At 48.1% G+C, this 17,113-nt stretch overlaps 1 protein-coding gene across 3 annotated transcripts in view; it reads right to left on the bottom strand.

Annotated features, from left to right (window-relative positions):
• pla2g6 (phospholipase A2, group VI (cytosolic, calcium-independent)) overlaps positions 1-17,113 on the bottom strand; it is an 85,029-nt gene that overhangs the window by 65,077 nt on the left and 2,839 nt on the right. For all 3 annotated transcript variants that reach the window (XM_085969647.1, XM_085969646.1, XM_085969648.1), the window contains exons 2-3: positions 10,473-10,687; positions 1,970-2,185 (exon numbers count right to left, since the gene is read on the bottom strand). In XM_085969647.1, the coding sequence (XP_085825773.1) occupies positions 1,970-2,185; positions 10,473-10,675 (419 nt within the window). In that variant the 5' untranslated portion in view covers positions 10,676-10,687. The remainder of the gene's footprint in view (positions 1-1,969; positions 2,186-10,472; positions 10,688-17,113) is intronic.

Raw genomic sequence — 17,113 nt, 5'->3', positions numbered from 1 at the left:
GGCCAATATTTATCCCTCAACCAACATCACTAAAACAGATTATGTAGTCATTATCACATTGCTGTTTGTGGGACCTTGCTGTGTGCAAATTAGCTGCTGCGTTTCCCACATTACAACAGTGACTCCACCTCAAAAGTGCTTCGTTGGCTGCAAAGCGCTTTGAGACGTCCAGTGGTCGTGAAAGGCGCGATATAAATGCAAGTCTTTCACAAAGCTGGGTGGGCGTGTGTGCTGTGAGGAGGATGCCGAGAAACTCCAGTATGATTTGGACAGGTTGGGTGATTGGGCAGAAGCATGGCAGATGTAATATAATGTGGATAAATGCGAGGTTATCCACTTTGGTGTCAAAAACAAGGCGGCAGATTATTATCTGAATGGCAATAGATTGGGAGAAGGGGAAGTGCAACGAGACCTGGGCGTCCTTGTGCACCAGTCGCTGAAGGTAAGCATGCAGGTGCAGCAGGCGGTTAAGAAGGCAAATGGTATGTTGGCCTTCATAGCGAGAGGGTTTGAGTACAGGAACAAGGATGTCTTGCTGCAGTTGTACAGGGCCTTGGTGAGACCACATCTTGAGTATTGTGTGCAGTTTTGGTCGCCTTATCTGAGGAAGGATGTTCTTGCCATGGAAGGAGTGCAGCGAAGATTCACCAGGCTGATACCTGATATGGCAGGAATGACATATGAGGAGAGATTGGGTCGATTGGGCTTATACTCACTGGAGTTTAGAAGAATGAGAGGGGATCTCATATGAAACTTATAAAATTCTAACAGGACTAGACAGACTAGATGCAGGAAGGATGTTCCCGATGGTCGGGGAGTCCAGAACCAGGGGTCACAGTCTAAGGATAAGGGGTAAGCCATTTAGGACAGAGATGAATTTCTTCACCCAGAGAGTGAACCTGTGGAATTCTCTACCACAGAAGGCAGTAGAGGCCAATTCATTAAATATATTCAAGAAGGAGTTGGATATATTTCTTAAGGCTAAAGGGATCAAGGGATATGGGGAGAAAGCAGGGACGGGGTACTGAATTTGGATGATCAGCCATGATCGCATTGAATGGCGGAGCAGGCTCGAGGGGCCGAATGGCCTACTCCTGCTCCTATCTTCTATGTTTCTTTCTTTTCTCTAGCCTGACTAGCATGGAGAGACTGTTGTGTAAAGTGTCCTTTTCCTCAGGTGACGTTTTCCTGTTGATCAGAAGCTTCACTGCTGGGAAAACAAACATTTTCCATCCAATGTCAACATCCTAGCATTCATGTGCAACCGTGGGATGGATTCAAGGCAAAACTCCTCTACTCTGTCTCTGAGCCCTCAACCTCAGAAGAACGCCCCCACGCCTCAGCTGTGACATGTCCATTTGCCATATCACAGAATCACAGAAGCCCCACAGTGCAGATAGAGGCCATTTCGGCCCATCGAGCCTGCACCGACACATATCCCACCCGATCCCTGTAACCCCTACACCAACACATATCCCACCCTATCCCCGTAACCCCACGTATTTAATCCCCCTAACACTAAGGGTCAATTTATCATAGCCAATCAACCTAACCCGCACATCTTTGGACTGTGGGAGGAAACCGGAGCACCCGGAGGAAACCCACGCAAACACGGGGAGAATGTGCAAACTCCACACAGACAGTTGCCCGGGGCTGGATTCGAACCCGGGTCCCTGGCGCTGTGAGGCAACAGTGCTAACCACTATGCCACCGTGCAACCATCCTTGTGAGCTCTCCACCAATTAACGCTGATTTTTGGGCAAGGTTGTGCTCGGACTCGTATTCACTTGGAACTAGGAGACGAGGGCAGGGCAAGTGCAGTATCAACCCACTCAGTAGCTGCAAAGTCTTCATGAATCATTTCTAGCACAGTTTGAAGCTTTAGATCATTGGATATAGGCAGCACAAGGGGGGGTCATTTACATTTGAAGCACCTCCCTCTACATAGATTCAAACACAAACCCATTACCACATAATGTGATTGTGGCGGAAGCTCTCCCTCATGCTCATCTCTACAGCTACATGCGCCAAGGGCCAGTTTGGGTGGTTTCGCAAACAGTCAGATAGCTGTTGCACAGTGTCAACTCTCAGCGAGTCTGGCGAGATCTCGTAGAATGGCCGCATCTTGGCTGCGAACTGTAAGAACACCGTTCTTGCCTCCACCTCAGAGCTCACCTGGAACAACCTGTAGAGACACAAGACACCAAAAGAAAAATCATTTCTGATGACCGCTTCAATCTTTCCTCCAAATCGGGACTGGCAGTGATTTTGAAGCAACAATCCATTGACTTCAATAGCCATTTTCTGACTCACTCAGAAGATTGGGCTGGAATTTTTGAAGCTCATTATCGTGTACTGGTAGCACAGAGCCACTTCTGAAAGCAGCGCAATGCTTTCACACTTTCACCGCCTGCTGGTTAAATTGTCTTGCTTATACTGCAGAACAGATTCACTCAAGGGAAGGAGAAAAATGTGGCCAAAAAAACTTTGTTGCTGCCAACCCAACTGTCTCCTGGCACTGCTTTGCACCACAACTGGAAGCTGCTTTATGTACATCAACAGGCCCTATTAGATTACAGGAAACTCGCTTTTAACCAGCACCTAAAATAACCGAAAATCTCTGTTAACCAGCAAAATTCAGGAGTAGGTTCAGGTAAGTTTTACTTCATATTAGTGGCCGTTCCTGGATCTGTGGCTGTGTAACTGGGGTTCGTGCACTTGTTGCTAAGCAACAGGGACGCTTGGTCTGTGGCCGGAGTTCCTGCACATGTTGCTAAGCAACAGGGAAGCCTGGATTTGTTGCTGTGTACGGAGCTCTCGTACCTTTTAAGCTATACCTCTCTGTAAACCGGACGTTTTGATGGACCGGCGTCACGCCGGTCCCGTTGGTGCCGGATAATAAAGAGTTTCCTGTATTAAGGAAAAAATGAGAGTGCACGGAACTGGAACTAACCTCCGGTAAATGGTCGGGAGGTAGGGGATAACGGGTTCGTTCTCTGACTGGTGGGTTGTGACAAACGGTGGTCCCCAGGGATCTGTACTGGGGCGTCTGTTTTTCATCATGTACATCAATGACAAAAAGTACTCAAAAAGGCTAATGGAATGTTGGCCTTGATCTTAAAGGGTTTGAAATTCAGAAGTGAGGCACTCGTGCTTCAGTTGTACAGATCCCATCTGGAGCACTGCGTCTGTTTTAGGCAGCACACCCCAGGAAAGATATGCTAACCCTGGAAGGGGGTACAGCACAGACTCACCTGAATGATACCAGGGGCTTAAATGGTCAAATTGAGGACAGGTTGCACAAACTTAGCTTGTCTTCCCTCGAGTTTAGCAGATTGAGGGGGTGATCTAATCGAGGTGTTTAAAATGGTAAAGGAATTTGAGAGGGTAAATATAGAGAAACTATTTCCTCTGGTGGCAGAATCCACAGCAAGGCAGCATAATCTTAAAATTAGAGCCAGGCCGCTTGCAGCAAGATCAGGAAGCATTTTTTCCACACAACGGTTGGGGAAATCTCTCCCTCAAAAAGTCAATTGAAATGTTCAAGACTGAGATCGATAGAATTTGTTGTGTCAGGGTGTCAAGAGATATGGATAACGGTGGGTAAATGGGGTGGGGGTAGAAGATCAGCCATGATCTAACTGCATGGTGAAACAGGCTTACGGGCTTGAATGGCTAACTTCCCAGCTCATCTTCGAAATAGTGCCATGGGATCTTTTATGTTCACCTGAAAGGGCAGACGGGGCCTCGGTTTAATGTCTCATCAGAAAGACAGCACCTCCGACAGTCAGCCTAGATTTTTGTGCTCAAGTTAAATCTCGTGCTGCTTGGGCACCAGTCTAACATTTTAAAGCAGGTATTAGCATCAGAGATAACTGTTGGGAGTGGAGAGGTGGTGGGTCTAGGACTGCTATTGAAAGTGTGCCAACTGGTGATAATACAGCCCATGGCAATCTCTAACAAAGTACAACACTGTACAGCCAGCTATACCGGACCTGGGAGTAATCCAGACTGACTCTGGTAACCCCCATTCTTAAGTGCCCGATAATTATTGGCCAGGACACTGGGGGGAACCCCCCTGCTCCTCTTCGAAATATTGCCATGGGATCTTTTAAGTCCACCCGAGAGGACAGACGGGGCCTCGGTTTATTTTCTCATCCGAAAGACGGTGCCTCCAACAGTGCAGCACTCCCTCAGTACCGCACTGGAGAGTCATTACCCGATCTTGCCAAAAAGCTAAATATTGCCATAAAAAAGACACGCTCATCAATATGTTAAATAAGCGTTTTTTGTTTTAAAATATCAATTTCATAAAAGGCTATTTTGAACTTGTTAAAGAGGAACTAGTGTCAGTAAGTGCCCCAAAAAAACAGTTCAATTCTGGTAGAAAGAGAAACAGTGGCATGAGGTGAGAGGCAGGAAGTCTTTCATTACCACAGAGGCCCAAAGTTCCTATTTTAACAAAAAAATAAGGGGGAAAGCCTGTTTTTCTCCATACTTAATGATTCACTAGCAAAATGGTAAGAACAAAGTGGTTTTTGAAAGTGCGGTTTCTGAAAATGCAATGTTGCTGGTGAGTCATTAACTGCGGAGAAAAACAGGCCTGATGTCTTTTTCACCAAGAGAAATTTCAGCCCACTACAGAATTTTCTAGCGCTAATAAAGCAAAAATATTCAAGTGCCGTACTGTCAACACTGAATTAAAAATTCTCAAAAGTTGTATAGTGCTTCCACACTAATTGTTGTCCACAAAAAAATTGAAGATTTCCAACCTTACAGTCGACAACACTGAACATAGGAACATAGGGACAGGAGGAGGCCATTGAGCCTCTCGAGCCTGTTCCGCCATTTAATGAGATCATGGCTGATCTGCGACCCAACTCCGTATACCCGCCTTTCCCCATATCCCTAATACCTTTGGTTAACAAAAATCTATCAATCTCCGATTTAAAATTAACAACTGACCCAGCATCAATTGCCGTTTGCGGAACAGAGTTCCAAACTTCTACCATTCTTTGGGGGGAAAATTGGGTCCGCCCCCTTCGGGGCGCCAAATTTGCCGGGGCGCTACTTTTAACGCCCCGAAAAAGTTAGCGCCCCCCGCGCCCGAAATTCAATGGTAGCGCCCCCAAGCAGGAGGCAGGGCGCTACTGGAAGCGCTCCCCCTCCCTCCTGGGGTGCTCCCATTGAATATCGCAGCGTTACGTGCGGCAGCGCCACGCGCGCCGGCACGTAACGAGGCGGTACTGCAGGCCTTCCGCCCCTGATTAAAGGGGAGGGGCCTAGCGCAGCACACACCGGGGCCCTGCTGGACCACCGGGGAGCGGGGTGCCGGCAAAAGAGCCCCGGCACTCAAGAGGAGTGGCGGGCTGACCGATCGCGGCCAACACCCGAGGAGGAGAGAGGGGGGCAGGTGCTGACAGGCGGCCCAAAAAGAAATGGCCGCCCGGCACCTGCCCTTTAATTTGCGCTGCTCCAGCCGCAAGCACGGCACCCTGACCCTGTCGCACATATCGTCCGGCGGTAGGTCAGGGGACGCGAGCCAAGTTTGCGGCCGGGATGCTGCGCACGGTGATGATGTCAGCGTCGCAGGGCGCTACCGCCGCTGCTAACCTCCCGCTGAATTTCGCGGGAGGCGTTAGCGGCGCCTCGCCCGGGTTCTAGGTGCTTTGCGCCCCGTTAGCGCCTCCTCAGGGCGCTAACAGGAGGCGCAAAGCAACCGAATTTTTCCCCCATGGTGTGTAGAAGTGTTTCCTAATTTCACTCCTGCAGGGTCTGAACTCCCCACAGCTGGGTGTACGGCTCATCAGTAGGTGGCACTATCTGCAGATTTAATGCTGAAGCTCCCGCCTCAGCACAATGCACAAAATGTCGTTCTGCATCAGGGGTGCTCACTAAATTCAACTGAAGGTCCGCACGACAAAAAACTCCAGCGAGACTGAGGTCCGCAGTTCCCAAAATGAATACAAAAGGGTGGAGTGAAATTGTTCATGTGTTTGTATGAAATTCTTTTGTCCTTTGTTGAAACAAGGACATTAATCCGAGCAAGTTAATGCTTTTATTAGCGGACACAATTTCAAATCAATACACATTCATTAATAACTTCAAGTAGCTCGACTTCAACTCAAAATTGTTCAAAATCTAATTAAGCTCCACTGCTTTCTCTTTTCAGTCATTCAAATTTAAGCTTAATGGAGATGTTCATCCTTGAAATGTATAAACTGCTCAGTAAAACTTTTTCAGTTCGAGCTAGCTTTTTATATGATGCAACAATTCACCATTGTTTTCTTTCACATTTAGATAAAATGTATTAAAAATTCTCCCACATTTTAAGAGATGACGTGAATTGATCCTTTACTAATCAGAACAAAAACACTGGACATCTGAAACTAAAACAGAAAATGCTAGGAACAATTAGCAGGTTCGGCAGCATCTGTGGAGCAAACAGACGAGTTGGTGTTTCAGATAAGGACCTTACATCAGAACTGATTTGATGAAGCGTCCTTTACCGGGCTATCAATTTTCCGTATTTCTTCCTTTGCCGTCACAGCTCACAAACATGCGGGAAGGACTAACAGGACTGTTGAGGCCAGCCTTGGTTCGGTGTAGCACTCTTACCTTGTGGGCGATGTTCTGGTTTTGGGTGCGTGGCCCCTTTAAGGGGCTGCGCAGCCCGTTCACATGCACGCAACTTGTCACTGAAAAAGCCGGACCCGAGCTGCTTGTGGGTTCAAGTCCCATTCCAGATACTTGAGCACAAAATCTAGGCTGACACTCCGGCGCAGTGCTGAGCAATGTTCTCTTGAATTTTCTTTTGGGTGCGCGGCCCATTCAAAATACCGCGCATGCCCGCTTTTTCCCATTTAAAAATCGGTGAGCCAGCTGCACGGGAGCAGCAGAGCAAGGGAACGTTGGTACTGAGGGAGTGCTGCACTGTCGGAGGTGCTGCTATTCGGTTGAGCTGTTAAACCGAGGCCCCGTCTGCCCTCTCGGGTGGATGTAAAAGATCCCACGGCCACTATTTCGAAGAAGAGCAGGGGAGTTCTCCCCGGTGTCCTGGTCAATATTTGCCCCTCAACCAACCTCTCCAAATACAGTTGATCTGATCAATACCTGTGTGTAAATTGGCTGCTGCATTACAACAATGGCTACACTGTTAGACTCAAATATTCAGAGCAAAGCCAGACGGAGACGGAACTGCTGACAAAGTTAAAGTTTATTAGAAAACGGCCGGGAGGCCTTGTGCACAAAGGGAGAGTAGGTAGCTTCCTCAAGCTCGCACCTAACTCTCAAAAGGAAAAGCAGCAATACAAGCATGTTTATACCTTTCAATAGGCAACGCCCACCGGTTACGAAATGTGGGCGTACACGTACAAACAGCGTCACTACAGTTACTCTCTATTGGTTGACGTGGTTAGTCACTCAATTGTCAGGGCCCACCTTGAGGCGTCCTGTGACACTAAACATCCCACGTTAGTTGTAGTTACCCTAATCAGTAAACGCATAGTCTTCAGACATCGAGACTCTACAGGATTCAGGCTTCGGTTCACAGGCTTATTTTTGCAATCTAACAACACTTTAAAAAGGGCCTGCGACAGGTGGTGAGTGAACCAACAAGAGGGAAAAACCTACTTGACCTCGTCCTCACCAATCTACCTGTCGCAGATGTATCTGCCCATGACACCTCCATCGTGTTGTGTGGCACTACCACCGTGCTAAATGGGATAGATTCTGAACAGATCTAGCAGCTCAAAACTGGGCATCCATGAGGCGCTGTGGGCCATCAGCAGCAGCAGAATTGGATTCCACCACAATCTGTAACCTCATGGCCCAGCATATCCCTCACTCTACCATTACCAACAAGCCAGGGGGCCAACCCTGGTTCAACAAGGAGTGTAGAAGAGCATGCCAGGAGCAGCACCAGGTGTACCTAAACATGAGGTGCCAACCTGGGGAAGCTGCAACACAGGACTACATGCATGCTAAAAAGCAGAAGCAACAGGGCTAAGCGATCCCACAATCAACGGATCAGATCAAAGCTCTGCAGTCCTGCCACATCCAGTCGTGAATGGTGGTGGACCATTAAACAACTAACGGGAGGAGGAGGCTCCAAGAATATCCCCATCCTCAATGATGGTGGAGCCCAGCACGTGAGTGCAAAAGACAAGGCTGAAGCGTTTGCAACCAACTTCAGCCAGAAGTGCCGAGTGGATGATCGGAGGTCCCAACATCACAGAAGCCATTCTTCAGCCAATTCGAATCACTCCAGGTGATATCAAGAAACGGCTGAGCGCACTGGATACAGCAAAGGCTATGGGCCCCGACAACATCCCGGCTATCGTGAAGACTTGTGCTCCAGAACTAGCCGCACCTCTAGCCAAGCTGTTCCAGTACAGCCACAACACTGGCATCTATCTGACAGTGTGGAAAACTGCCCAGGTATGTCCTGTCCACAAAAAGCAGGACAAATCCAACCCGGCCAATTACCGCCCCATCAGTCTACTATCAATCATGGAAGGTGTCATCGACAGTGCTATCAAGCGGCACTTACTCACCAATAACCTGCTCACTGATGCCCAGTTTGCGTTCCGCCAAGACCACTCGGCTCCCGACCTCATTACAGCCGTGGTTCAAACATGGACAAAGGAGCTGAATAACAGAGGTGAGGTGAGAGTGACTGCCCTTGACATCAAGGCAGCATTTGACCGAGTCTGGCATCAAGGAGCCCTAGTAAAACTGAAGTCAATGGGAATCAGGGGGAAATTGCTCCACTGGCTGGAGCCATACCTAGCACAAAGGAAGATGGTTGTGGTGGTTGAAGGTCAATCATTACAGCCCCAGGATATCGCTGCAGGAGTTCCTCAGGGCAGTGTCCTAGGCCCAACCATCTTCAGCTGCTTCATCAATGACCTTCCCTCCAACATAAGGTCAGAAATGGGGATGTTCATTGATGACTGCACAGTGTTCAGCGCCATTTGCAACTCCACAGATAATGAAGCAGTCCATGCCCGCATGCAACAAGACCTGGACGACATTCAGGCTTGGGCTGGTAAGTGGCAGGTAACACCACAAAAGTGCCAGGCAATGACTATCTCCAACAAGCGAGAGTCTAACCACCTCCCCTTGACATTCAACAGCATTACCATCGCCGAATCCCTCACTATCAACATCCTGGGGGTCACCATTGACCAGAAACTGAACTGGACCAGCCACGTAAATAGTGTGGCTACAAGAGCAGGTCAGAGGCTGGGTATTCTGTGGCGAGTGTCTCACCTCCTGACTCCACAAAGCCATCTACAAGGCACAAGTAAGGAGTGTGATGGAATACTCTCCACTTGCCTGGATGAGTGCAGCTCCAACAACACTCAAGAAGCTCGACACCATCCAGGACAAAGCAGCCCGCTTGATTGGCACCCCATCCACCACCTTAAACATTTACTGCCTCTACCACCGGCGTACTGTGGCTGCAGTGTGTACCATCTACAAGATGCACTGCAGCAACTCGCCTAGGCTTCTTCGGCAGCACCTCCCAAACCCGCGACCTCTTCCACCTAGAAGGACAAGGGCAGCAGGCGCATGGGAACACCACCACCTCCAAGTTCCCCTCGAAATCACACACCATCCTGACTTGGAAATATATCGGCCATTCCTTCATCATCGCTGGGGCAAAATCCTGGAGCTCCCTCCCTAACAGCACTGTGGGAGCACCTTCACCACACGGACTGCAGCGGTTCAAGAAGGCGGCTCACCACCACCTTCTCAAGGGGCAACTAGGGATGGGCAATAAATGCTGGCCTTGCCAGTGACGCCCAGATCCCATAAACGAATAAAAAAAAAAAATGGCCATAAAGCACTTTGTAACATCCTGAGATCGTGAAAGATGTTATATAAAGGCAACTGAATATATTTAAGAAGTAGATAGATAGATTTCTGGACACAAAAGACATCAAGGGGTATGGGGAGAGAGCGGGAATATGGTATTGAGATAGAGGATCAGCCATGATCATATTGAATGGCGGAGCAGGCTCGAAGGGCCGAATGGCCTACTCCTGCTCCTATTTTTCTATGTTTCTAAGTTCTTTCTTTCCTTATCTCTGCACACACAACTGTTCTGAAAGCCCTGTATTAAAACGATACACCCTATAGTTTATGCTGCATTCTGAGGTCTGATACAGAGATTTCCCACTTAAGACCTGAAATATGACTAGGCTTCCACTCCACATACGATGGATTCGCGGAGATCCCAATCAGCAGGGCATACATGTGCAACAGAAAATGCAGCCTTCCCCCAAGGGGTACTTTTGGATTCTCTTGTTCCTGTGCTAAGCAGCCCTAAGCACAAGAACAACCCAGGCTGGCACTGAACCAGGAACTCGACATGTAGGAGGGCCGCACACACAAACCTGTGCCCTGGGAACTGTGTGGCTCCAGCAGTTCTCCACGCCGCTGGGATGCCACCAAAGGGTTCTCACCTGAAAGCATTCTGAGGTACGTTTGGGTTGATAAGCAAGCAGTCCCAGGAATGTGCTGTCCGATAGAGCACCACTCGGCCATCGTCCACGACTCTGCTGTGCGACGCATACTCAGACAGCGGGACCTCCCGCACGCGGTAAGGGTTGGCGAAAAGGTTGGTCACAGTATTCAGCGTCTCGGCCAAACGGCCAAGGAACTGCATCCCTACAGCTACCTGAGGCAACAGAATAGGCGGGAAGGGGGTGGGGAGGGTGAAGCAGAATAAGAGGAAAAAATCAATTATCAGTTTAAAGATGTTGCACAGAACTCACATAAAGGGCTCGGTTTTGTCAATGGGGAGCTTTTGGAGGCGGGACTCCCACTTTTTGGGTTGTAGTCCCGCCTCCATCGACTTGTGGCCAACCCACGCTATTTTCCCTTGATTGACCTTGTTAAGCCCGCCCAGCAGGTTCAGCAGGCCAATTAAGGGACACGTGGTTACTGGTGACGTCAGCAATTGACATTTCATCTGTCAAGAGCTTTTGACAGATGAAAAATCAGCATTTGACAGCTCTGTGAAGCAAACACCAACAATCCGTCTTCTAACTTGAGTCCTTCTACTCAGACTCAGTTAGAGATCTCTCCAGACCAGAAAGCAGAGGCTGCAGCTTTTGACAGTTCAGCTGCCATTCTGCTTTCTGTGCCGGTGAGCTGAGGGACTCCCGAGAACTGAAGGAAGGAAGCCTGCAGGAGAAAGTAAAGGTAAGTAAAACTTATTAAAACACTTTACACTTACCTCACACACTTACCTCTGCACACATGCACCCATCACTCACCTGCACAACGGACATCTCGACCCCTCCAACCTCTGCAGACCGATAGTCCGCCTCGCTAACTTGGCGTGGTTCAGAGCCGTCGGACAGCCCACACTTCAGGGCTAAAAATAGGGATAGGGCTAAAAACTGCCTGAAAACAGTCAGTTAATTGGCACTAATCCCCTTCCCGCCTCGGGGAGGCGGCTCCCAGCACAGGTCGGGTACCCGCCTCCTGGGACATTGGCACAGAGGCGGGTTGGGGGCGGGATGTGTTCCTGCCCCCCTATTCTGCAATTTTCCCACCACTCCCGCCTCCAAACCCACCTCCTCGGGGCTTGGAAAATCGAGCCGAAAGACTTTCATTTATATAGCGCCTTTCACAACCTCAAGACGTCCCAAAGTGTTTTACAGCCAATGAAGTACTTTTGAAGTGTACTCACTGCTGTAACGTGGCAGCCAATTTGCACACAGGAAGGTCCCACAAACAGCAATGTGATAATGACCAGATCATCTGTTTTTTAGTGCTATTGATTGAGGGATAAACATTGGTCAGGACACCGGGGAGAACTCCCGTGCTCTTCTTCGAGAGTGTCGTGGGATCTTTTGTGGCCAACTATGAAGGCAGACTGGAGGCTCGGTTTAACGTCTCATCTGAAAGACGCCACTCCCTCAGTACGGCACTGGGAGTGCCAGCCCCCTGAACCCACAACCTTCTGACTCAGGCGAGAGTGCTGCCCACTGAGCCACAGCTGACACCTGGAGTGGTTGAGCCGAATAGCACAGATGCATTTAAGGAGAAGCTAGATAAGAACATGATGGAGGAAGGAATCGAAGGATATGTTGATGGGGCGAGCTGAATTAAATAGAATGAGAGGAGGCTCGTGTGGATTAGCCTGTTTCTGTGTTGTAAATTCTATGTAATGTGTAATTATGAACAGCAGCAAAAAGATGGAAATACACAACAGATCAAACTGAGAGAGCTATCAATTTACATGTACTTCCTTCAATCTACTGTGCTGTATTTGGTGCTCATGGTCCAGTCCCTGTACAGTGGGGAGACTACACAATGATTGAGTCCACAGGTGTGATGCGGAGTTCACCAAGGCTCACCACTATCAACCCGCACCGCCTCTCTATCCCATTGTTGCCTCTCCATCTCGCACTACACCTACACTGTCACCAGCCAAGCTCAACGTAAGCTTCAGGAACAGCAACTCATCTTCAACCTGAACACGCTATAGCTCTACACCTCTACGCCGCTACAGCTCGATGCCGCTACACCTCTACACCTCTACAGCTCTCTGGTCTGAAGACAAACTGTTGTCATTTCAGATTTTAGCTACATCTCCAATTTCTTTGAGATGTGCTTATGACGGGGGTGGGGGGTACACAGGGATGGGGGTGGGGGCGGGGAAGCAGGTTAACGTTCTGGGTTTGGAAGCTTTGTCACAATACAAATCTGTACCCTTGGTGTTGGTCTGCCCTTGCACGTTGCGGGACTCACCATTCCCACTGAATCTTCCCAACATCTCAGTCTTCATTTAGACCTCTTTTATGTTTTGTTTTTTCCACTTTCCTCACCTTTTCCTTGGGTGGGACGCTCAACACCAGAACTATTTGCACGTGCTTTAATACCTTTCCACTCCTTCCCCAAGATGATTTCATAGTATCTAACACATTTCCTGCTTTTCTAGGTTGCGGGTCATTCAACCGGTTAACTTTCTCTCTGTGATTGGAGTAACTGTGGGTTCCATCTCTACTTTCCCCCCCAATTCTACTAAAACGCTTGTTTAACTTTCAGTTTTCAGTTCTGAGGAAGGGTTACACCCAAAGCATACCGACCATAGAGCACATATACCAGAAACGCTGTCTACGGAGGTCACGGTCCATCATCAAAGACCCTACCCACCCCAGCCACAGTCTGTTTGCCCTCCTGCCATCTGGGAGACGCTACAGATGCATTCGCACCCGAACGACCAGATTTAGGAACAGCTTCTTTCCCAGGACTGTCATCCTACTGAACTCCACAAATAAACTCTAAAGCCTGCACATCTGCCAATGCACTTTATTATGGTTATGTTTATGTTAATGTACAAGCCAAATGTATGTTGAATGTTTAAATGTCTTAATCTAAATGTACACTCTCGGGAGCCGCAAGCCTACATTTCGTTGTACTGCACTTGTGCACTAACAATGACAATAAAAGTTGATTTGATTTTGTGTTTTCTCTCCACTGCTGTGTATTGCAAGCACTTTATAATTCTGCTTCAGATTTCCAGTTTTTTTCTTTCTTTATAATCGTGAGCAAGCCGGGGTCTGGCTTATTGAACTAAATCTCATACTCTATCGTCTCCCACAGTGTATCCTCCATTCTATTTTCTGAGTATTCACACGGTTGATTCCTAAGAGAGGGTTGTCTTTTGAAGAAAGGTTGAGCAGGTTGGGCCTATACTCATTGGAGTTTAGAAGAATGAGAGGTGATCTTATTGAAATATATGAGGGGGCTGGACAAGGTAGATGCAGAGAGGATGTTTCCCCTCGTGGGGAAATCTAGAACGCGGGGGCACAGTCTCAGAATAAAGGGTCGCCCTTTTAGAACAGAGATGAGGAGGAATTTCTTCTCTCAGAGGGTCGTAAATCTATGGAATTCGCTGCCCCAGAGAGCTGTGGAGGCTGGGTCATTAAATACATTTAAGGTGGAGATAGACAGATTTTTGCAAGATAAGGGAGTGAAGGGTTATGGGGAGCGGGCAGGGAAGTGGCTTTGAGCCCAAGATCAGCCATGATCTTATTGAATGGCGGAGCAGGCTCGAGGGCCAAGTGGCCGATTCCTGCTCCTATTTCTTATGTTCTTATGTATTCTCAGGGTGTGGGCGTCGCTGGCAAGGCCAGCATTTATTGCCCATCCCCAATTGCCCTTGAGAAGTTACCATTTCAGAGGGCAGTTAAGACTCAACCACATTGCTGTGGGTCTGGAGTCACATATAGGCCAGACCGGGTAAGGGTGGTAGATTTCCTTCCCTAAAAGGACATTAGTGAACCAGATGGGTTTTTACGACAATCCAGTAGTTTCACGGTCACCATTACTGATACTAGCTTTTTTATTTAAATTCCAGATTAATTTAATTAACTGAATTTAAATTCCCCAGCTGCCAGGGTGGGATCTGAACTCATGTCTCTGGATCTTTAGTCCAGGCCTCTGGATTACTAGTCCATTACTGCATCCAGGGGCTGAACGGGTCAAAAGCACCCTGCCACAGGCTCCAGCAATGCCTCGCTGATCTTGGAGAGGCACCACAGCAGTTTGAATGTGATTTCACCCCCCACCCCACCCCTCCACGGTGACGGTGACCCACCCTTCAGTTGGTGACTCCCTCCCAACAGTGCACCCAAGATTTTACACTCAGTGGCATGGGGGGGGGGGGCACTAGAACAGTGCCCTGCTCACCCCCACCCACCTCAAGTGAGTGTGGCACTGGTGCTGCTTTGTCCTGTGTCACTACGTCACATATTCACTAATAATAAAAACAGAGAAAGCTGGAAGCACTCAGCAGGTCAGGCAGCATCTGTGGAGAGAGAAACAGAGTTAACGTTTCAGGTCGGTGAGCTTTTCATCAGAGTCATATCTGATGAAAGGTCATCGACCTGAAAAGTTAACTTGCTTTCTCTCTCCACAGATGTTGCCTGACCTGCGGAGTGCTTCCAGCTTTCTCTGTTTTTATCTCAGATATCCAGCATCCAAGGTATTTTTCTTTTGTTATCATATATTCACTGTTATAAATCTCATCATTCATCAAGAAACTACTCATGAAGTAACACTGGACGGCCAGCTGGTGGCGCCGTCCAAGGAGTATAAATACTCGGGCGTGGGCCCAGCTTGCTCAGGGACATTTTGTAAGACAAGGAACTAGTGAAGTACAACTAGACCTCCATGTTCTGAAACAAGTTGATTAAAGCCTTGCTTTATACTCAAACCAAGTGTGTAGTGAGCTTTATTACATCATTCACTACTTGCTTCAAGATTACACCGAGCAGGCGCAAGATGCTAGGCACTGAGTCAGTGAGTGCGAATGGAAATCCGATTTAGCGAAATCCGATTTAGCGAAATCCAATTTGCAGCGACGCCCTGCTACATTGGTGTTAAAGATTTTAAATAATTTTTAATTCCATTATACTCACAAGATTACACATGATTACACATTGTAGATAATCTCTCAGAGCCAAGCACATTCTAAATCAGAGCACTCCAATGTCTATCTATATATTTGTTTTAGTCATTCTTGAGATGTGGGCGTCGCTGGCAAGGCGGGCATTTATTGCCCATTCCGAGTCTCCCTTGTACAACCTAGTGGCTTGCTAGGGCAGTCAAGAGTCAACCATGTTGGTGTGGGACTGCAGTCACATATAGGCCAAGACCAGGTAAGGACGGCAGGTTTCCTTCCCTTGAGTGAGCCAGTGGCTCAGTGGGCAGCACGCTCGCCTCTAAGTCAGAAGGTTGTGGGTTCAATCCCACTCCAGAGATTGGAGTACAAAGAAATTTGGGCTGACACTGTAGTACAGTATTGAGGGAGTGCTGTGCGGTCTTCTGGATGAGACGTTAAACCAAAGCCCCGTCTGCCCTCTCAGGTGGACATAAAAGATCCCGCGGCACTATTTTGAAGAAGAGCAGGGGAGTTCTCCCCGGTGTCCTGGCCCAATATTTATCCCTCAATCAACATCACTAAAACAGATTATCTGGTCACATTGCTGCTTGTGGGAGTTAACTGTGCGCTAATTGGCTGCCACGTTTCCTATATCACAACAGTGATTACACTTCAAAAAGTACAGGAAACTCTTTTTTATCCGGCACCGACGGGACCGGCGTGGTGCCGGTTTATCAAAAAGTCCGGATTACAGAGAGGTATAGTAAAAGGTACAAGAGCCCCGTACACGGCCACAGATCCAGGCGTCCCTGTTGCATAGCAACAGGTGCAGGAACTCCGGCCACAAGATCCGGGCGTCCCTGTTGCATAGCAACAGGTGCAGGAACCCCGGCCACAGATCCAGGAACGGCCACTAATAGTAAGTAAAACTTACCTGAACCTACTCCTGAATTTTGCCGGTTAATAGAGATTTCCGGTTATTTAAGTGCCGGTAAATCGAGACTTTCCTGTACTTCATTGGCTGTAAAGTGATTTGGTGGTCGTGAAAGGCGCTCTATAAATGCAAGTCTTTCTGAATGAATGAATGATTTCGTGAACCAGTTGGGGTTTTACAACAATCCGACAGCTTCCTGGTCAGTTCACAGATTTTTATTAAACTGAATTCAAATTCGCAAACACGCCACAATGGGAGCTGAACTCACGTTCTCTGGATTATTAGTCCAGGCCTCGGAGATTGCTCGCCCAATAACATAACCACTACACTACCGTATCCGTACTGCAACACATAGATTAAAAACACACGGTTTTCTCCCCCCCCACTCTCAGTACAATGTGCGTTTTTCTACTATACGTCAAAGACATGTGAGGATGGAGAGTCATGAGTCTACACCCAGAGTGCACCATATAGTAAGTGTAATGTCTCAGGCATGTCGGAGGAGCTGCCAAGTCAATGGGAGACTTGCAGCTCCGTGAAGAGATTACCCGCCCATCTCCTTGGTTGCAAAATGGGTCTTGACATGAGAAAAACAGACAGAAGGACATAATTTTTATCCTAAACACATGCAAAAATGATCTAACGCATTCCAATCTTTCAATCTGTATACGGTTCACTGACAGACCCTTGTAGTGCAAATACATGAAGTACATGCATTTTGCATATAAATTCTGTTTTCCCAAATTCCATTCAATTCATTTGTTTTATTC

The sequence above is a fragment of the Somniosus microcephalus genome, chromosome 28 (assembly GCF_052327205.1).
Source record: "Somniosus microcephalus isolate GS21.2 chromosome 28, FLI_Smic_1.0, whole genome shotgun sequence".
NCBI lineage: Eukaryota > Metazoa > Chordata > Chondrichthyes > Squaliformes > Somniosidae > Somniosus > Somniosus microcephalus.
Note: the sequence above shows the minus strand (reverse complement) of the source record. Positions and strands in the feature narration are given on the sequence as shown.